General features: G+C 43.3%; 1 protein-coding gene across 1 annotated transcript in view; it reads right to left on the reverse strand.

Annotated features, from left to right (window-relative positions):
- PHEX (phosphate regulating endopeptidase X-linked) overlaps positions 1–22802 on the reverse strand; it is a 111205-nt gene that overhangs the window by 72927 nt on the left and 15476 nt on the right. The window contains exons 4-7 of the mRNA XM_075175032.1: positions 13565–13651; positions 12840–13066; positions 9528–9596; positions 5030–5146 (exon numbers count right to left, since the gene is read on the reverse strand). Coding sequence (XP_075031133.1) covers positions 5030–5146; positions 9528–9596; positions 12840–13066; positions 13565–13651 — 500 coding nt within the window. The remainder of the gene's footprint in view (positions 1–5029; positions 5147–9527; positions 9597–12839; positions 13067–13564; positions 13652–22802) is intronic.

A 22802-nucleotide genomic window follows, 5' to 3' on the forward strand; every position in this document is an offset into this window, starting at 1 on the left:
GTACAAGATATAGCTCAAAATTTTCTCAGTGTTCAAGAGAAACAAAAATTCCCAAGTAATTCCAACCCACTCTAAGGTAAATCCTATACAACAGGCTGCATGCTATGCAGTTTAAAGAGGACAGAGATTGACGCCAGAATAACCAGACAGCTGGCAGTTCTCCAACCAAAATTCTCCAGTAAGTGTCTGCGGTTTTACTATTGCTCAAGCCACACAGAAAAAAAAATTACTTTCTTCTCCCTTTCTGCAAATTTCATTTATCTGACAAATCTTTAAACTCTTCTTGAACCCGTTTGCTCCCTTACTCTCAAAACTTTCCCTTTTCCTCCAGTAATTCAAACTTAATTGAAATCTTCCTTGTATACAACAAGCTCTCTCGAATCATGCTACTCCTTCCTATATCCAAAGTACCCTCCCTTTATTCTTGCTGTCTTTTTCTGAGCACACAAGTTCTCCGTTATATACATTCTCTTAAAACGAATGCAGAGGAACACAGGGTACAGTAAAAGCCTAAGTAACAAACACGACTATTTCCTCTGAAATCACGGTAAGATGTTTATATAAATCATTGTGCTACTAGGGATTATGCAACAATCCATGTCGCTGGACTCATGCTTAATATCTGGATATATTTTAGGAGGATTATTCATACTAAAGGGAAATTAGGTAACCATAAGCAAGTATGGCTTGTTGCATAATGGTATGCATTACTGATCCTGAGGGCTATTACATGATCCATGTCATCTTATATGGCAAACTCACCTATATATTTCGTGGATTAAAGCTCTGTAAAACATATGTTAGGTAAAGCACTAGAGCTACCAGAGGTAGAGATGCACCTTCTTATCACATCACCAATAAGCAGAAGAAACATTTTCTGGTTTTCAAGTCTACTGAGTCACGATGAAGTATGTGCTCATCCACACTAGGTAATTGAAGCTGAATATTGGGCTTTATTTAGAGGTTTGACAAAATTTCATCTCTTTCAGTGGAGACATGGAAACACTGATTTACTGCTATTGTGGATGGCCTTCCACTCTGCACACACACACCATTAAGAAGTATCACTGCCCTTCCTCCTGTAGACTGCAACAGCAGAACCCAGGGAAAAGTCATCTGCTGCATCACCTGTCCTGTGCAACGGGCTTCTCTGTTAACAGGAGACCCAGCACTTCACAGGGGATAGCTTCTTTCCTTGGTGATATGAGGAAATACTCAGCTCAGCTGGCAGTTCTGCAAATCAGTGTCAAGCTCGTAGCCCTAACTATTGCTGGTTTCCCAACACTGAGGTTAACTCTTCTCTCTAGCTTTAGAAGAAGTGGAAACAATAGTGGACTTGCAGCTCCCAGGAGTGGGATTCCTTCAGTAGTCATACTGAAACAGGGATACAGGGAGGCAGAAACACTCCTTCAGCCTGCAACAGTCCTAATGCATAAATTAAACTCCAAAAAGGGGCAAAAATTTTGCCAAGTAAATCGGTCAGAACCGAGTATCAGATTTAAATCTGCTTAGCTTTACTAAATTCAGTTGGTCCCCTAAATTAAAACTTACGGAGTTTCTCGTCCCCTCTCCAAGGGTGCCCCGTGAAAGCAGCTCAGGAGCTAACTGTGGTGCTGCTGTAACAACCGCCCTCTCACTACCAAGCGCCAGTCTTGCACTGTTTTTAGACTGTTCCTCAGAGAACCAGCCCAGTCTGCTTCTTGAATACATGGTAATGTATTCACAACATAGCTGTTCAGCAGGTACTCAAATTCTGCCCAACCTCAAAACTATAGAGTCATAGAATCATTTGGGTTGGAAAAAACCTTTAAGATCATTGAGTCCAACCGCTAACCTAGCACTGCCAAGTCCACCACTAAACCATGTCCCTAAGCACCACATCTACACGTCTTTTAAATACCTCCAGGGACGGTGACTCCATTACTTCCCTGGGCAGCCTGTTCCAGAGCTTGACAACACTTTCGCTGAAGATAGTTTTCCTAATATCCAAACTAAACCTCCCCTGGAGCAACTTGAGGCCATTTCTCCTTGTCCTATCGCTGGTTACTTGGCAGAAGAGACCAGCACCCACCTCGCTACACTCTCCTTTCAGGTAGTTGTAGAGAGCGATAAGGTCTCCCTTCAGCCTCCTTTTCTCCAGCTAAACAGTCCCAGTTCTCTCAGCCGCTCCTCATAAGACTTGTGCTCCAGACCCTTCACCAGCTTCGTTGCCCTTCTTTGGACACGCTCCAGCACCTCCATGTCCTTCTTGTAGTGAGGGGCCCAAAACTGAACAGTATTCGAGGTGCAGCCTCACCAGTGCCGAGTACAGGGGCACGATCACTGCCCTACTCCTGCTGGCCACACGATTTCTGATACAGGCCAGGATGCCGTTGGCCTTCTTGGCCACCTGGGCACACTGCCGGCTCATGTTCAGCCGGCTGTTGACCAGCACCCCTTTTCCTCCGGGCAGCTTTCCAGCCACCCTTCCCCAAGCCTGTAGCGTTGCCTGGGGTTGTTGTGACCGAAGTGCAGGACCCGGCACTTGGTCTTGTTGAACCTCACACAGTTGGCCTCGGCCCATCGATCCAGCCTGTCCAGGTCCCTCTGCAGAGCCTTCCTACCCTCCAGCAGATCAACACTCCCGCCCAGCTTGGTGTCATCTGCAAACTTACTGAGGGAGCACTCGATCCACTCATCCAGATCATTGATAAAGATATTGAACAAGACCGGCCCCAATACTGAGTCCTGGGGAACACCACTCGTGACCGGCCGCCAACTGGATTTAACTCCATTTGCCACAACTCTTTGGGCCTGGCCATCCAACCAGTGTTTTACCCAGCAAAGAGTACACCCACCCAAGCCATGAGCAGCCATGAAACTCCTAGAGTTTCTCTAGGAGAATGCTGTGGGAAATACTGTCAAAGGCATTACTGAAGTCCAGATAAACAACATCCACAGCCTTTCCCTCATCCACTAAGTGGGTCACCTTGTCGTAGAAAGAGATCAGGTTAGTCAGGCAGGACCTGCCTTTCATAAACCCATGCTAACTGGGCCTGATCACCTGGTTGTCCTGTACTTGCTGCGTGATGGCACTCAAGATGATCTGCTCCATAACCTTCCCTGGCACCGAGATCAGACTGACAGGCCTGTAGTTCCCCAGATCCTCTTTCCAGCCCTTCTTGTAGATGGGCATCACATTTCCTAAGCTCCAGTCAACTGGGATCTCGCCGGTTAGCCAGGACTGCTGATAAATGATTGTAAGTGGCTTGGTGAGCACTTCCGCCAGCTCCCTCAGTACCCTTGGGTGGATCCCATTCGGTCCCATAGACTTGTGTGTGTCTAAGTGGTGTAGTGGGTCGCTAACCATTTCCTCTTGGATTATGGGGGCTTCATTCTGCTCCGCGTCCCTGTCTTCCAGCTCAGGGGGCTGAGTACCCGGAGAACAACTGGTCTTACTATTGAAGACTGAGTCAAAGAAGGCATCAAGTACCTCAGCCTTTTCCTCAGCCTTTATCACTATGTTCCCCCCAGCATCCAATAAAGGATGGAGATTCTCCTTAGCCCTCCTTTTGTTGCTAATGTATTTGTAGAAACATTTTTTATTGTCTCTTGGGCTTTGGGCCTTCTAATTTTCTCCCTGCATAACCTCACGACATCTTTCTAGTCCTCCTGAGTTGCCTGCCCCTTCTTCCAAAGCTCATAAACTTTCTTTTTTTTTTTCTGAGTTCCAACCAAAGCTCTGTTCAGCCAGGCTGGTCTTCCTCCCCGCTGGCTCGTCTTTTGGCACACAGGGATGGCTTACTCCTGCGCCTGTAAGATTTCCTTCTTGAAGAATGTCCAGCCTTCCTGGACTCCATGGCCTTTCAGGACTGCCTCCCAAGGGACTCTGTCAACCAGGCTCCTGAACAGGACAAAGTCTGTCCTCCGGAAGTCCAAGGTAGCAGTTCCGCTAGACCCCCTCCTTACTTCTCCAAGAATCAAAAACTCTTATCATTTTATGATCGCTGTGCCCAAGATGGCCTCCAAGAATCACATCACCCACAAGTCCTTCTCTGTTCACAAACAACAGGTCTAGCAGGGTGTCTTCCCTAGTTGGCTCACTCACCAGCTGTGTCAGAAAGTTATCTTCCACACACTGCAGGAACCTCTTAGACTGTTTCCTCTCTGCTCTATTGTATTTCCAGCAGACATCTGCTAAGTTGAAGTCCCCCATGAAAACAAGGGCTAGCGATTGTGAGACTTCTCCCAGCTGCTTATAGAATATTTCATTTGCCTCTTCATCCTGGTTGGGTGGTCTATAACAGACTCCCACCATGATATCTGCCTTGTTGGCCTTCCCCGTAATTCTTACCCATAAACACTCAACCCTATCGTCACGGTCATCATGCTCTAGACAGTCAAAACACTCCCTAACGTACAGGGCTACCCCACCGCCTCTCCTTCCTTGCCTTTTCCTTCTGAAGAGTTTATAGCCGTCCATTGCAGCACTCCAGTTGTGTAAGTCATCCCACCATGTTTTTGTGATTGCAACTATATCATAGTTTTCCAGCTGCACAATAGCTTCCAGTGCATTTGTGTAGATGCACTTCAGTTGGGCTATTAATCCCGCCACCTTTTTGTGGGGAAAAGCCCTAATTCCTACGTGACCATTCTCAGGTGCTTCCGTGGTTTCTAACACATCAATAACCCTTGCATCTTTGCTGCCACATGGATCTCCATCCCCTACCTCCACTGAGGGCTAGTACACCGTCCCTCAAACATTGGCATGCCACCCCCAGGCTTATCTCTAGCAAGCCTTTGACATATTAACAATTTAAAGGACCAAGAGTGTTTGGCTAAGTTTTTTTCCCCTGAGAATAAAATAATCAGTTTAACAATTAACTAAGGGAGGAATATTGTTCATCCTTTCTTCATCAGGTTCTGCTCCTTTCCTTCTACTTCCAAAAAACGCTATTGCTAAGGCTGTTGATACAATGGCTTTCCACTTTGAAAAGGATTGCACTATTTTTTGTAAAAGCTAGCTTCAATCCCGCATTAGATTGCCTACCTCAGCTATTTTAACTTCCAGTCTTAGAACCGACTTCATATCAGATTCAGCTCGTGAAGCATTTGCGCCCAGAAGCACTGCTGTATCAACCATGAACTGCAAAAAGGCATCTCGGTACTGTAAAGAAACAAAAAGAGTGAAATGACTGCTGGATTTGCTCTTGAGCACAGCTGTAGCAGTAGACCAGAAATGCCCAGCTATAGCAAGGAGAATAATACTTTGTACTTTCATGCCCTAGCAACCAAAGTTGTGCTTTCCTTACCTTGAATGCCTGCTGTCATAAAGGTAAAAAGGAGAAATAACACTGTAAACATACTGTGTGTGACAGACAGAGATACCTGCTGTGGTTCACGGGGTATAAATCTCAGGAAATGCAGATGACACTTTTGGATTAGACTTACAATGCTCACATCTCTTACAATGGGATTAGACAACGTGTATGAGTGTACACCAATATTTTATGCCAACTCATACAGTAATCAGCGCAGGACTGAAAAAGTACTTGTATACAAGTACAAGCTTAGTGGCTGAGAAGATAGGGAGATAAAGGGATGCTCCACTGAGCTCTCTCCTCTATTCCTGCCATGATACTGCAACACATGTACCTGCTACAGTGCTCTGCTCTGCTCTCCCCGGGCTATCATAATAAAGCACATTTTAGTCTCTGTGTGCAACACAAATATTAGCAAAATACACTGTATGTAATGATACTGTAGTGATTTCTGTGCTACCTCCCCCCCCGGTACAATCTTTCAGAGATTTTGGAGGGATCAGGTTGTTCCTCATGAACTCCTACTGGCCCACAGTCCAACAAAAGCAAAAACATATCCCAAAGCATTTCCACCTTTAATCTTTTAGTAGATACAATTCTTTGTATCCTGGCATCATCTAGTCTAATAGGTATGGCTAAAAAACTTACTAACCTCTCACGGAATGCAAAAGGGAAGCAAAACTGTAAAAACTTAATCAGTAGCAATGACTTGTCCCCCATGACAACCCAAGAGGTTGTTTTCTTTGAGCTTTGGGCTGGGATACTGCCCACAGGCCTTCATCAAGTGAGGGGAAAAAAGGTGCTGCCATTGTCAAATATTGATACATTAAAGCCTGTGATAAATATCATTTGTTCACGACTGCTGTCCATAGAAAAGCAGCAAGAAACTAAGCTGTAACAGAGAAATCGTAAAGATGGGGGGAAAGAGGAGATGAATACTTGAAATCTGTTGAGGAACTCTTGTTCCCTTCCTTAAATGAATTCAGATTAAGTTGATGATAATAACCTGCAGTGGCTCTTGAAACATGCTCAGCCTTCTGGCTTAATTGAGCCTAAGAGGCAGCCCACAGACATGGCTTCTGGGCTCCACTTTATTGAAATGTTCTTGAGCTTCTGGGCACTTTGTCCACCATCTGGGAACTCCTGGGTCTCCCCCGAGGGACGCGAGGGCTCCCGCTGCCACCAGGTCAGGTAGGAGCTAAGGTGAGGGTAGCTCCAGCAGCTGCTAATTCTGGCAGCTGTGATTGATCAAAGGGTGCCCACAGCCTTTCTTCTAGCTGACTCCTGATCAGGGAGGGTCAAGCGCTCTTTGAGCCCGTGCCAGAGAGAGGCCTACATAAGAGCCAGGCCCAGAGCACAGCCCCCAGAGGCTGACAACAGATGCAGCAGTTCACAAAGAAAAGGCCAGCAAACTTTGTCTGGCATACCCGTCCTTAGATATGGTGGTCACACACCACAGGACATGATCCCCAGGCACCGCTGGTGTAACTGTCTCTTTGTTATCGGACTCTTGGACCCAGATGGTGCTTCATAAGGAAGGATGCAACTCTGCAAGTCTCAGGCTCTGCAGGGAGTGCCTGAGGCCTCTTATTAAGGCTGGGGCATATGGTCTTCTGGCATGCAGGAGGTGTGCAGTTGCTGAGGAGCTGTGCTGCCAAGTGAGAGCTGTGAGAGGACACACAGCAGATCACACAGCCTCAGAGGAGATGAGAAAGGTTAACCAGACCTCCCCTGAGACTCTGCAGCTTCAAAAGCCTGAACCTTCAGCTGCAGCAGAAGAGCAGGAGGAGCCTGTGCCTATGAAGCTGGAAAGTGGAAACTCCCATTGTAATGAAGGCTGGAAGTCCACTGCTCTTGTAGCTGATGAGGACCCAGAAGTGCTATCAATTGGAGCGCTGTGGCTGAGCCTGAGCCCCTCAGGACCACCAGAAGGAAGAAGCAAATGACAGTGGTAAGAGGCTCACTACTGCAGGGGATGGAGGCCCCCATCCACCAACCTGATCTGTCATCTAGGGAGGTTTGCTGTTTGCTGGGGGTCTCGCATTCAGGACGTGGTGAAGAGGCTACCAAGGCTTATCCAGACCTCTGGCTACAATTCCCTGCTACTCTGCCTGGTAGGCACCAATGCTATTGCCAGGGGTGACCTGGGAAGTATCAAGCATGACTACAGGGCTATGGGGACAGAGGTCAAGGGCATGGGGCCCAGGTGGTGTTCTCCTTGATCCTGCTGGTGAGGGCGAAGGGCCTGAGGAAGACATGACAGATCTTGCAGGTTAGCACCTGGCTGTGCAGCTAGCACCAGCAGCAGAGATTTGGTTTCTATGATCATGGCACCCTCTTTGAGAATTCATAGCTGCTTGGAAGAGATGGGATCCATTTGACTAAACAGGGCAAGGGTATCTTTGCCAACAGGCTGGCCAACGTGGTAAGGAGAACTTTGAACTAGAAACAATGGGGAAGGGAGTGATTCCTCAAGAAACTACTAAGAAAGGTGCGGATAGGGTAGGCAAGCCAAGGGCCTGGGATGGGAAAAGAGAGGACATAACAATCAACAAAACAGAGCTGAAATGGAACCCCTTTGAGGGTAGGTATGCAAAGAAGGAAGTGCCTGCAGGACAGCCTTATAAGGAAAGCTCTCAAGACCATACTGAAGAATCAGCATGACTGGGTGTCCTTTGGAAATACCTTTACACTAATGCACACAGCATGGGGAACAAACAGGAGGAGTTAGAAGTCTGTGTGGAGTTACAGGGCTATGACCTCACTGGGATCACAGAAACATAGTGGGATAACTTGCACAACTGGAGTGCTGCAATGGGATGGATACAGGATGCAATGCTAGGAAGGTGAGGAGGGGGAATTGTCCTTTATGTGAGAGACCAGGGCAAATGCATGAAGCTCTGTCTGAACTCCTCCAAGGTCAAGAAAGGTCCATTCTGACAAGTAGGAAATCAAGCAAAGGTGGTAGGAGTCCTGCATGGGTGTACAAGGAGCTCCTAACTAAACTAAAACATAAGAAGGAAGTGTATAAGAGGTAGAAGCACAGACAGGTGACCCAGGAGTATAGAGTTGCTGACAAATCTTGCAGGGATGTGGTTCGGAAAGCCAAGGCCAACCTGAAGTGGAATCTGGGTGTGAAGACCAATGAGAAAAGACTCTACAAGTACATAACAACAAAAGGAAGACTAGGGAGAACATGGATCTGCTGTTAAATGGAGCAGGGTGACAAATGACACTGAAAAGGCCAAGACACACTGCTAACTTTGCTCCAGTCTTTACTGGTAAGACTGGCCTTCAGGAATCCCAGGCCCCTGAGACCAGAGGGGAAGTCTGGAGCAAGGAGGGCCTATCCTCAGTGGAAGAGGATCAGATTAGCAAGCAAAGTGGACATAAATAAATCCAGGGGGTCTGATAGGTTGCACTCAGGAGTGCTGAGGGAGCTGGCTGATACCATTGCAAGTCCACTCTGGGTAATATTTGTAAGGTCATAGCTATTGGAGAGGTTTCTAAAGGCTGGAAGAGACCAAGTATCACCCCTATCTTCAAGGAATGCAAGAAGGAAGATCCAGGGAACTACAAGCTGGTCAGCCTCATATCAATCCCTGGGAAGGTGATGGAGAAAATCCTCCCAGAAACTATTTCCAAACACGTGAAGGACAAGGTGATCGGGAGTACTGAGCATGGATTTATGAAAAGGAAATCATACTTAATGAGCCTGATAACCTCCTACAATTACATTAATATCTTTGTGGATGAGGGGAGAGCAGTTGTGGTCATTCACCAAGTTGAAAAATTGTGAGTTAGAGAAGTGCACAGTGAGGTAGACTGAAAATGAGCTCAGTGATCAGGTCCAGAGGGTTGTGATCAGCAGCACAAAGTCCAGCTGGAGGCCAGTCACTAGTAGTATATTCCCTGCTTGAGAAGTATATAACCCTGCTTGAGAAGAGGGGTTGGTCAAGATGAACTCTAGAGACCCCTTCCAAGGGGGAAGAAAAGCAGGGGGGACCCCAAATCTTACAAAAATCTTCATTTGAGAAACTTTGGAAGAGTGTGTGTGGTAGTGGTGCTTGTAGTGGTGGTGTTTTCTAATAGAAGATATCCTGAAAAATCCAAATCCAAACTAACCACAACCCTTTCTCAAGTTTGGAGCTCAACAAAACAAAAGCAACAATGAAAAAAAAACTGAGGGAAAAATGGTCATTCTGATTTCCAGTTAATAATACTTACAGATTTGGCTTCTGTGGTGTTTTCTAGGTAATCCTCACGAGATGCAAGAGAGAGGCTTGCTTGGTCGAGCTGTTAAAAATAACAACAAGCAGCAGTTAATAGGTAAATTCATCAGAATTCAAAGGTAGCCCTATAAGCAACCTTGGAAGAGTTCATGTTTTGCTGGCAATTATGATAGATGTGTGTAAATATCTAAAAAATAATACACTGCACCAGTCTGCGTTCCACAGGATTTCAAAACAACAGAAAAATGCTATACTGTGCTGACAGACATTACTAAATCACATTACTGTGATCTGGGGATCCTCAAATGCCCCCTGCAAAATCTGAGCCACCTACTACAGCAAAGAATCACCTACATGATCTGTGTGTTTATGGCTCCATGAGCGAGCAGGTGATGCAATAGGACTGCGTCTACAGGATCAAATGGTTGGTGCTGACGACCATTCATCCTATACATATTTCGGGGGCACAAGAGTCAGCTTGAGACAAACACTAGTCTAGTGTATGGACCAAACGCCCATTAGGTGCTGGAGCATGTTAGCTGCTGAGTATCTGGAAAGCATCATTAGCCACCTTTGACTGAAACTGAGGTTACACCTTTGAGCTTCACCTTAGACCAGCACTGAGTGCTGTATTTGGCTTTTTGAACAGATGTACTGAAACAGCTGGATACCAGTCACAGAAAAGATTGCATGCATGAACAGCAAATTATTATGCCTCTAGTACATTAGCTAAAGATGTCTGATAGGTCCAGGTGGATCTTTGACTTTCACTTGTCTTTTGATCTAAACATGGATCAAATTTGTTGGTCTACAGTCACCCTAATATTGAAATAAGGTCCTCAATGTAATTTGTAAACCAGTCCTTAAAGTTCATTGAGATCCGCACTTACTCTTTTGAATGAAATGACTACATGGGAGTATTTGCATAGTGCTTCAAGTTCATAACCAGGCAAAATTCACAGCGTGGCATATATTTTAAAATTACTACTGGAAACAGATTTCCCAAAACACTTCAACACGATCAGGTTAGGTTAGGCTATGGAAGCCGAAGCTGAAAACATAATTCAACCAGCTTCCAAACTCTGAATAAGATACGGATTGGAGCAGAAACAACAGTTTTGGTGTTCTAAAATTATTATTTTGATGCTGTATTTGTTTTTAAAAGATAAGTCTAGTGAAGATTTATTCATACAATTTCGTATGACCTTTTAAATCTAAATCCTGCACCACTTATATTTCAATTTTCTACATTTATAAAAATGACCTAAATAAATACAACTTAGAATCTAAAATGAATGAATAAATGTCATCTTTTCCTCTATTGGCTGATGTTCTCAACCTTTAAAATATTCCATAAACAAATAAGACAAATCATCCACTAAAAGGAGCGTAGCTGCGATGCTCAATGCAGCTCTGATTCTCTGAAAATCAGTATCACCTTCTTTTTCAGCCTGTGGAAGCAAAAAGAATATACTCTTATGCTTTGCATATGTGTGTCCTAGTAATAGTTAACTTCAGATGATTTGGTCTATTTCCATTATGTGACTGTTGCATGAAATGGTCATCCAAATTTTCCTGGCTTAAGAGTTGGATTTGACAATGCATTGAAACCAAGAAAGCGCAAATATGAGAAATAAACAAAAAAGTTAACCAACTTCTTCAGCTCCCAAGAAAAAAGATCATGTTGAATGTTGAACAAAGTTTTATTTGGAATTTCTACTTTTTTCTGATCCATTCATGATTTTGCAATGCTGAACAAAAAGGATTTTGCAATAGAACCATTTTCACAAGCAGATTGAAATACTCCATGGTACATCTGCACCCCTGGGAATTTGTTGAAACACGGACAAAGTAGAATACTGGCTGATGCATTCTGCAGATCGAATTTTTAATCAAATTAACAACAGAATACCTTGCAGAATAATACATTAATTCACAGCATGTAGTGCTTCAGTTATTTAGATACCTAATTCCTAGGTGCCATTAAACACACTGAGTGAAGATGCTGTTTAGGTATAATTCATTTCCAGGAGACCAGCAATAAGGATATGACTGCTCAGCCCTTCGCTGACAGGTGACTTGGACTGAAATATTATGACAGGAGACACCTAAATACCTCTCCTGATTCTACTGTTTCAGTTCTTTTAAACAAATCTCCAGCTGAAGCAATCCTGATAGGATCTGAACAGCACCTTAGCAGAATGACATCTTTAACACAGCGAACTGTTGGTCTGCTATTGACTTGACTATTCAGGAAAATGTCCTCGAGATGGAGAAAAGTTACCTTTCAACTTTATACCAGTTAAATGCCTTAGTCAAAAGACGTTTTCAAGAACTGATGCAGAATCAACATCCACTCCAGTACCACCACAGTTAACTGTTGTTTGATCCCCAAATACAATGTATTCTTGGCTGTATTCCTCCAGCTAGCCAAGATGCTAGCAATGTAAGGATCATAGATCCTATTTTGCTGTGATGAATGGCATCATAACTTTCTTCTTTGTCCATTCTCTCTTGCCTTCATAAACTATTTTCTTGTAGCAGTGGAGGGCTGGTCTACTCTGGCTACTCATCTCTACTTCTTAAACAACAATGCATTTAGCCCAGGCATTCAGACTTGCCATGGTGACATCTCACAATAATAGTTATAATTGTCTCCAGAGTTTTGTCAGACTACAGTGAGGCAACATTTCTTGGGTCTTTTTTTCACTAATCTAATCTAAACTGTTGTGTAATGCCATGCACTGTTAACAAACTGGTAATGCTTTGCTCCAAAAGCAATAGCATTTCAGTAAAAATGTAAATTCTGTATTTCAGGTTTACAAGTGCTTGGGATACATCTATGTTGTAAGGTGCTGTATAAGCACAAGATAATGTGTTTCCATCTCAAAAAAAAATAGCTCAAGTTCAAAATATCTGCTACTGATGCACCATTCTTCATCTTCACAGACAAAAAACATTTTGCATGCAATTCATGAGTAAGCAGCACCCAGAACACTCGCAGGACTGGATATCCACCTCTCTCATTTTCACGCACATAGATCCTGGATATTGGTCCACTGGGAATATATTTTACCTTTTTTTGCCATTTGAAAGGAGAAAACATCCTGTACAGAACTATTTTTCAATAGCGTGTGGTTCCTAGTGGCTTCTACATTCCCATAAATTGGCACCTATGAACATCTGTAAGTCAGTAGATAATAGCAACAATAATCAAGTGTAAACATTTGGCATGTAAGCATGTTTTTTAAAAAATGAGACCACAAAATACCATGCAAAGTAACCTATTAGATATGCTATATTTTACCTTCAGGATATACCGATTGGAGATTTTGTCATCAGCAGCCACATATAAACGAATGAAGACAGAGTTACTGTATTGACCACGAAGAGTTGCCAAGGCTTGGACTAAGCTAAACTTCCTTTCTGACCACAGCCCTTCAGGTCCAATGTTGGATTCCAGCACAGGCCAGCGGAACGGTGAGTGCCTCAGTATACTTAACAGGGGTTTCACGTCGGCTTTTTCAATTTTATCTGAAATGTCAAAGTGTGACAATTTCTAGGCAAGACAAAACACAATAGCTGAAACCCAAAGCCTCTGCTCTGCCTGTGAGCATAGAAGTGCAGGAATCCAACCCAGTTTATCTGAATCAAGGACAAGAGAGGCAAATCAGTTCCTTTCAAAAAAGGCAAGAGGCTGGAATTAAGTCAATTAAAAAAAAACATTCCTCACTTAGGAACCAGTATACAAACTTCACTGGTTCTGAGAGGGGGTTATTGTACATAATCAAAGCTAGAGGGGTCAGCATCTCGGCACCGAGGCTGTGGGGCAGACTGTCTCAATTGCTGACAGTAAGTCTCAGGCTGTATTGGAAGAAAATTGCTCAGGAAATAAAGTCTGAAAGAGTCAGAAGGACAAAGGGCACTCTGAAGGACAAAGTCCACTCCCTCTCAACTCATCTTTCACCCATGCAGCTACATAAAGGTAGTGATGTGTCCCAACCTAGTGTACATCACCTTACAGCAACTTACTCTCATTCATGCAGGATGTGTAAAGGATCTTGGCCTTCTGTACAGCTTCACTGTCTCGTCTTTTACTGATGGGTTTCTCAAGCAAAGCTGAAAAAAGGAAAATACTTTTTTTTCAATACTTTGGAAAACGTAGGAACTGTTTGCCTGTCTCAGCATTTGCTTTAATCATAGCATTTGTTTTGTTAAGGATGAGGTTCCACATGTATTTTCTTAAGCAGTAACACAGACATAATTGCACTTTTTTCAATCCCCAACAGAGAAGGAAGGTTTTTTTATTTATTTTTAAGACGACTGTTTTAAAGCCAGTTGACAGATACTGTTTATTACTCGTCTGCACAAACAGTCCCCCTCAGCAAACGGAGAGGACAGGGAATCGTGGGGCAAGGGTGGGAACCAGTGCACAGGACAGGGAGTCAGGAATTCTTTCAAGTGGCTCAGCGTCTGGTGCTGGTACGTTGTGAAATCGGGGTCCAACAAAGAAGGTGACAGGATCCTAGGAGCAAGACCACTGGCGTTCACTTTGCCAGCTCTGTTGCTGCTGAAAGCAAGCAGTGGAGAACTGCCTTGTTGTCTGTCAAACGCACACAGCCTCAGACTTGTAAATGACACAGAAGCCCAAGTATCCAACTACTATTTAAAAAGCTGCGCTATATAGCTCCTTCACACTACAAGTGTCAATGTCCTTGGTGTCTGAAAGCCAAACTAGCTTTTCTAAGCTGTCATCTCTCTGCATTCCTTGCATTCCTCATGTTATGGAAGTGAAATAGCATGAAAAGTGCATCTGAACCTCAGCAGTCTGCTCTCAGCTGCCTCAAGCCATTTTATCCAAGTTGTAAATCAGCCATGATGCAGCTGCAGATACACATATTATGGCTAAATGCAGAGGAAGCTTAGCTTCAGCAAGATCTATCAGCTCAAGTGCAGCACAGCATGCGCACTTCCACAGCCAAGAAAAGCAGGGTAGTACTTGGGCACAACACAGAAGCAGGGCTAGCAAACCCTGTCAGACCTCACCTGGTTTTGTAAGACCTAAACAGGTCCTGCACAGCATTACCTTATTGTTACTGGGACCACTGGAGAGAGTGGCTTTGCTGGAACTATCCCAAGTCCCTCCTGCTGTATGCTCAGCCAGAGCTAAAAAGCCCTGAATAATTCAAGAGTGCCTTCTCTATACCATACTCCCCAGTGCTCTGGGTTTCAAATGAGCCAAAGGCACAGTGCAGATTGTCCCTGTGTGGTGCTGTGCCTGAGCTAAGAAGCATGCCCCACACAAAAAGGGGAACAAAGTGCAACCCAGGAGTCCCAGTGGCCTGCCAAAGTCAGCAGAAGGCCACTGCGACTTGGTAACTCCAGCCATGGCAAAACCAAACTGCGTCCACACGGAGCTTAATCAGGTGTCAATGCAACATTATTCTTCTCTGCCGGTACTGGCTGGGGTGATGTGGAGTACTGAAGAGGTGGCGGTGCTGCCATCCAAGAGCAGCACCCTCCTGCAAATGGGCAGCAGCTGCTCACTCTCCAGCCCCTGCCCTTTCCAGCATCTCACCAGCATCCTCTCTCCAATGTCGCCTCTCATAGGAGGCAAAAGTCCAGCTGGTGGTACCACTAGATTCTGTAGCTGAGAACAGTCTGGGTTTGTGTGGCTCCACTCAGTATCAGGAGCTCGCTGCTGGAGGTAGGATTTAAAGACACTTATTTCCCAGGATTTCCCTAGCACCTTGAAGAAGCTGCCATGCCACACCTCTCAGATATTCCCCACCTGTGCTCATGTGAGAACTCGGGGGACCATACTCCTGACATCAAACTGTTTATTAGTCAAAGAATACCATAGTGACGAACAAATGCCACTTGTTCTTTCCTTCCAATCACTTTTCTCCTTAAAAAAACCCAAACAAACAAACAAACAAACCAACCCCAAAAAAACCCTCTTCATTTGCTTGGATCTTTGAAAAATGTAATAAGATCATTCCCTTTTAGTTATGGATAAGCTTTTCCCTAAAAATACCGCTGGACAGGATTCCCAGTAGCTTTGATTTCAAATCCTCAAATTGTTAATATTTCTCAGCTTGTTAAATACAATATAATACCAATCATTGACACATATCTCTAGTGTGCACAGTTCTTAGCAGAATAATTGGACGTGTTCATGTTTTAAGAACAGCATTTTAAAAGAAACTATAAATGAAACCTACATAAAACTAAGGATGAAAAAATACACTCCTATTAAAACCATTGCAATAACTTCTGTTCCTTGCCAGTGAGCTGCACAGCTATGAATTTTTTAAGCTAATAAAATTCAAGGGCTAAAGCCCAGCCAAAGCTCCGGAGAGATACAGAGGATGAGATCCAATAAAATAAAATCAACTCTAGGAATACACCTGCATAAAATCTTGTTAAAATCAGACCTGGTGTTTTCCCATCAAACCCTCTCATTATGGGACAGAACAAAGCTGTAACACTCCCTGCACTATTGCAAAGAATGAGGTGGGGTAGATGCTGCCGATTTGCTCAGAATTAATTTATGAAGAAAATTTTTGGTTCTGATGACGGGAAATCCAGTGATCAAACATGAAAGCCTTAATAAGATGGTTGAATCCTGCAAACACTGAAATAGGGGATGTGGTCCATGAGTGAGTGCTCTTTAGGCTATAGAGGTTCCTCAGCCTTAGCCTCAAGCTTCCAGAAAGATTTAGAAGCTCAAACCTGGAGCACTGGTCAGATCCACCTGATTTCTGCATTAGCTAATATAAAATCCAAATACAAGGTTTAGAAATTCTCTTCTTATTTAACTCACAGATATATATGGATTTTACACATCCCTGAATATTTAAATTCTTCTTAAAGAACAAGAGCAAGAAAAGGCAAGAAGTGATGCATACTAATCAAAAATATGGGTAATCTATACAGGTGGTTGTATCCATGGAAAGAAAGTCACTACTGTGATTGAAATCAATGGAAACACATCAAGCTATCTTTAAATTAGCAATGTCAGGTACTGTGAGTAGCCTGGCTGTAGTAGCAGGCTGCCACAGCCCTGCTCCTGCACTGAGCATATCTAATTGCATGGGTCAGTGCATGCTGAGCTCTGCAGTGCAGCGTTTTGAAGGGCTGCGGCTCAGACTCTGCTCTCCAAGGACCTCTGCAAGTTGAACAGACCCGCCTCAGGGCAATCTTGTGCTCTCACCAGCACAGAGAGGCACTCTCCGAACAGCGCTCCATCTTTTGACATGCGATGTGGCATTTAGGCTCTCATCTACACTGAGGAAAATGCCAGCCGGTGACCCACAGAGAGCAAATCCAGCCCCTCTGCCAAAATTCAACTCTTAACTTTAACTGGCTGGGAGGACTGTCTTTCCACCTTGAAAAGTTTTAATAACTTCAGGTATTTTCTGTTTGCACACCACAGTGAAAGCAAAACTTATGAGGTCTTTCAAGGGATAGGAAGAGAAAGACCACCCCAGATCAGCTAATGTTCAGCCTGATGAGGTACCCACAGACCTGCTCAGTTCCCTACTCTGCCTTTCCAAATGTCTGCTCTCACCCCTCGCTAGGGGATTGCGTGTATTCATGCAAATCCACTGAGAAGTTCAGTCTAATATATTTTTCTAAAGTCCAATGGCTGGAATTAAAAACTGTGGCCAAGTTAGGGAGATCAGGGTTACCAGCATTTTGACTAAAACAGCTCGCTCGGCGCTAAGGAGGACATTGAGTTTGTGCTTCTTGCAGCTTTCTTTTTTTTTCTTAACTCAGTTTTCTTGTTTCAAAATGAAAAGCTCCGACTTCCAAAAGTAATCTTCCATTTTAGGACTCCAAAGATTAACTAAATTCAACTTGAATCTATAGACAGTTTCAATAGACCAAAAAATATATCCTGATTCACTGATTGTGAAAGAAATTTTATCCAGCTTCTTCCAGCATCTTTTAGCTTCAACTTTAAATAAGAATTTTCAGGAACAAATTGCTTTGACCAGACTAGGACACACACAGCACTCCAATGATATTGACAAAAAACCCTTTAAATAATAGTTCATTTGTTAGCTCCCAGTTAAATATTACAGTGCTAGAGATGGAATAGCAATCTACTGAAGAGATTTAAAAAAAGACCACAATCTAAGCTGTTTTACAACCCTCTGAAAGAGCACAGGATCATTAGTAACAGCAACCACAATTTAACAACTTATTGCTGCTACTGACTTATATCACTAGCCTGCCGCAAACGCAAAGTGGAATATCAGACCCAAAAATCACCAGGACGAGCAAAGTAAACCAGCATAGCTTAAGCCACCTTTAATATACAGCCTGCAATCATGTTTCCCTAACCAAATATAAAGTACATGTTTGAGCGACTGTTCTAGCAAAGCAGCTCTTCTTCAGTCACATCTTTTGTTTCTTTCACTTTCAAATTGATTCTGAAGTCATTCCCTTCAGGATAAAAGGGATCTTGGCCTGCAGTACCAATCTCAGCACCTCATTGTCCATGTTTCCATATGCACAGAATGCCCAGACACGAGATTTATGTCTCCCTTCACATAAAACACAATTATGGCAAGTGTCAAAACCTATTGGTAATTCTGCTCCGCAGCGCTGAAATAACTCATCTCATCAAGCAACTACCACTTGCACAGTCAGAAACTGATTAAAGGTGTTCATGACATCCTAAACTTTCTGAGGTTGCGAATTGCTTCATCATTCATTTTCTTCTACCAAGGGGCTGAGGGTGGGGAGGTTCCCATTGCAAATCAAAGTTTTTATACTTCTGGCAGCCCAGGTCGGGCGGGCTTGCATCATCGTTCTCCCTGGCTCTTGTACAAAACACAAAGACTCAGCATCGCCAACAAAAAACATGCCATAGCTGGGAATGATCCTCAGTTGTCCGATTTGTAAATGCTCAGATAGACAGGAAAAAAAGCCACAGCTGGGGGGGGTGGGGAGCTGGGGTTGGGAAGGGAAGGAAGGAGATTTATATTGAGTTGCCTTCAGACGGTGCTTTTCCAGGGCAAGAGGGCTAAAAAAGGCCAGCTTCCTGTGGTTCACTACCCTACAGTAAATAGCAATCATCGCTGTTAAAAGTGAGAGCAAGGCACTTTACCAAGTAAGCTTTGCCAGTGTGTATGTGTGTATGTTTATTTAACTGCATACTATTCTAAAGCTGCTAAGGATAGTCTTGTGGCTAAGTATTACCTTTAATCATACTTTCCATTTCTAGCCCTTGTTGATTTTCCAGCCTACTGTCTTACACAGCTTCACTCTGGTTTTCAACCACCATATTTTATTTATGGCACTGAGAAATCCTGTACCTTTCCTTCTTCTGATTTGGAGTGCATGAAAAGGGGATTGTACAGATTTGCAGGGAAAAGAAAGATACATGCCATTTATTCAGATCAGGAATATTGATTCAATTTATCAGTGTCCTGATCTGCAGATTGTATATATTCTGTATGCTATCAGTTTTCTATGTATACAGTTGGGTTGCATTCCTGAGAGACACTAGTGATTTGCTAAGCTTATTTCTTGTTCTAGAGAGAAAAATGTAAGTTTTCTCTGCACTTTCCAACCCTAGATATGGAGAATACATTGTGCTAATAAAGATACTAGCATTTTTTTTTCCCATTAATTTTTGTCCTTAACCTTTTACAAACATTTGATCTATGTGGAAAATGCAAACTGAAGTGTTTGCACAGTGATATCTGATGATGATCTGAAATATATTGTAATGCTTTGTATCTTGATGAAAAACAATTACATGTGCAAATATCCCAGCGGGAATATGCTCGGACTTTAAACAAAAAAAAAAAAAAATTCAATACAAGAACCCCAAGAGGACATCCCATTTCCTGGAAAGTTCTAACCCTGGAGGAGCAAAAAGCTAGAAGCAGACAAGTAATTCAGCATGAACTCCCAGGGCGATGCTAGAGAAAACAGCAGTCTTGGACTGCAAAAACCAGACAAGTATGAAAGTGGTGAGATGATCTTGTTGTGCACAGGCTGGTGAGACAGACTGGAACACTACCTGCCCTTCGGCTGTCCATATTTTAAAAACAACGTTGGACAGCTGGACCGGGTACAGAAGAACATCACAACCATTTGGGTTTTTCTTTGGGTGGAGTGGCTTGAGAAATAGAAGCGGGGGGAAAAAGCCATGCAGTGAAGGAGCATGCTTTGTCTCACAAAAGATAGCGGAAGGGTGATGGGATTACAGTATGAAAGTACTTCACCATTAGAAAATGCTTGGTGCCAAAGAGGTCTTTAGTCTATTGAAAAAAGGTGCAAGGAAAGCCAAGGCTTGGAAGATGAAGACAAATTCAGCAGTGACAGTGATTAACCACTGGAGCCAAACAACCAGAGGAGACAGTGGCTCCTCTGCCCCTTAACATCTTCAAGACTTGATGCTTTTTTGGAAGATAAGCTTTAGCCCAATGTGAATTATGTTTTATCCCAGAGCAAGCTATTGAGCTGCATTACATGGGTAATGTAATTGTTTGTGATACAAGAAAGTTCATAGGAGATAATCTAATAGTTACTCCTGGCATTGCACTCTATACATTTGGATAAGGATCTCGAAGCACTCTTAGACATGTGGGACCAAGGAGATACAGCCATTATCCATTGTTGCAGATAAAGAAAGTGAGCCACAGAGGATTAATTCCTCCTTATCTAACTCATGTCAGAGTCCTACTGATTGGAACGGTCCTCCTTTATCAGTGTAAAGCTTGCTGAACTTGATCCAAACATTCAAAGAGCTTGATCCTTTGGAGATGGTGAATGCCCCTCAGTCCCTCTAATGTCAGTGACAGTGGGAGTTGCTCAGCATTGCCCAGATGTTGCTCAGTGCTACAACTGAACGCAATTTGTAATGCATTGTTTTCAGGAGCAGATCCAGAAAGCAGCCCAAGGGCTTCTCAGAAACCCATGCCTAGTCATTCACTGGGCCAAAGGCAGAAGATGTTCTCTCGTCAACTGTTTCCACAGTAAGGCCCTATCAAAGCCTCATGCACAGCATGCTCTCCCTTTGGTTTGGATAGCAGTAGCTAGCAACCAGATATTTGCTCCATATTGCATATTTATGAACTTCAGTTTCTTAGACCAAAATGCAGGAACTCTGCTTGTGGAAAGAGATTTTCTTTGCAAATACCTGATGACAGAGAAGGTGGATTTCTCTTTCAATTCTTGAGCAATAAAGGCTCTGCTCTTCACCCTCCCCTCTATGCTGCTCTGGAGCAGCTGGAGGGGTCAGGTTTCTAAAGTGATGAGAAGAATAATTAAAAGACCTGTTCACCCATCTCCAGCTATCAGTCACAAGCTTTGTTTCCTTCCCAGGTGAGCGCTATTATGTCCTACCTCTGTGGAGAAGCAAAACCCAAGTTATCTTTTGGAAATTTGCAGGAGATCCTCTGATGCCAGCAGCAGGATGTTTTAAGGATGTCCTGTGAGGAATCTCAGCTTAAAAGTAGAGAAAAACCTACGCAAACCTTGGTTTGATTTTGGCAATCAAACCAAACACACAACACTTGTGTGCAGAATGTCATTCCCTGAGGTCCCTGAGCCATAAGATAATTACGATTAATCTAGTCCTCATTAAGAATGTGTAACCCTTAAATCCTGTATTTTCTTCACACTAAAGAGCTATGGCAGAAGAGTTCCTGAAAAGCAACCCTAACCCCTAAAACTCAAGTAACCAACTGCACTTGTGCCAGTAAGAGTACCTAAGGACTCCAACTGTGTCATGAAGGCCCTGCCCTTACTTCAAACTCCCAGCACACTGGATTTAAGAAGTGAAGTTCAGGACAGTTCACGGAGCAATGATTTGGCCAGGATGCCAAAGGGCACACAAAAAAACTTCAGAACCACGCTGCTGTTACGGAAATCACAGCTAGACAAATGTAGACTTAATTACAGTAATGTGAGCTTACATATTCCAAGAGTGATTATTTCAGAATGGTTTGGGGTCAGCTGACGTTCATTTAGAGTATCTGGTTTCCAATTCCTTTTTTTCAGAGCCCAAAGTTAAGCGAAGGAGAGATGGCAGTGGTAAGTTTTGTGGATGAAGGCCTATGAGGTGCACAATGTTCTACCCCAAAATAAAAGCACTGGCCACAGCATCTAAAATTATACACAAGACTGTTTGTGATCACTTGACCAATGGTAGCTTCCCTGTCTTGCTACATGAAAATATGAGTTTAATAGACTGCAACACAAACAGTCCAGGTTACGAGATCGTCGAAGAAGAAAATCTGATATATATATTTTTATTCTCATCAGTTTGGAAACCTGAACCCTATAGCTGGAGAGGGGTATAGAGGGGAGGGTGAAGAGTATATATATAGAACAAGACAAGTATAGTCAAGCCAAGATTATTCTTAGAGTTAAATCTGTTCCCTCAGAGCACTCTCCTGAAAAAGACATGGACATCTCCTGCTGTAGGATGCCACATTTCATGTTTCAGTACAACTTCATCCCTCTTAGCAGGTTTATTAGCACAGGTCAAACTCCCACACTAATGCACCTGCCCAGCTTCCATTTCAGAGCTGCTTTGCATCAGGAAGCCTTGGGAGAAGAGCAGAGCAAGTTCTCGCCTGCCTGGAAAACACCACAGATACAAACATAAGTGGAGGGCACAAAAGCCTACCAACAGCTCTCTTCTGACACCAATGTAACCCAACTGCAAATACACAATTTCAAGGCCTGATTAAATTCAATTCCTTTAAAACACATGTTTTTCTGAGAATTTCTCCTGCTATGCAGCTTTAGTGTACAGTACAACCCATTTCCTCTATTAACAATTGATAGCAATATTTGTTTTTTGAGGCTTCCTTAAAATATGAACCAATCTAAATTTATTTATTTTTGTAAACCACCAGTTCTGCTAATTGTTCTGCAGTGCTTCTTGCTAGTTCAAGTGTCTGGTACACAGTCCGACACGTGGAGTCTGGAGTCCTCATCCCCACCACACTCTTTACAAGAAGTGAGCTGCAAATGATTGTTTTTTAAATAAAAGTTTGTTTCCAGGATTCCAAAATAAGAAAATACATTGTTTAAAGATGTAATTTTCACTCCCTCGCAACTAAAAAGACAAACCATGAAGAATTTTCTCACCACTGTAGTTAAGTAATTTTTAAAAATACCAGCACCTTACTGACGTTAAGGCTCTTATTCCTTTTTTTCCTTGGTGGCTGTAAACATCGCTCAGTTTCAGAGGACTGGAAAGGAAGCAGTCAGAGCCTAATGTACTACAAAAATC

This window comes from Calonectris borealis, chromosome 1, assembly GCF_964195595.1.
Source record: "Calonectris borealis chromosome 1, bCalBor7.hap1.2, whole genome shotgun sequence".
NCBI lineage: Eukaryota > Metazoa > Chordata > Aves > Procellariiformes > Procellariidae > Calonectris > Calonectris borealis.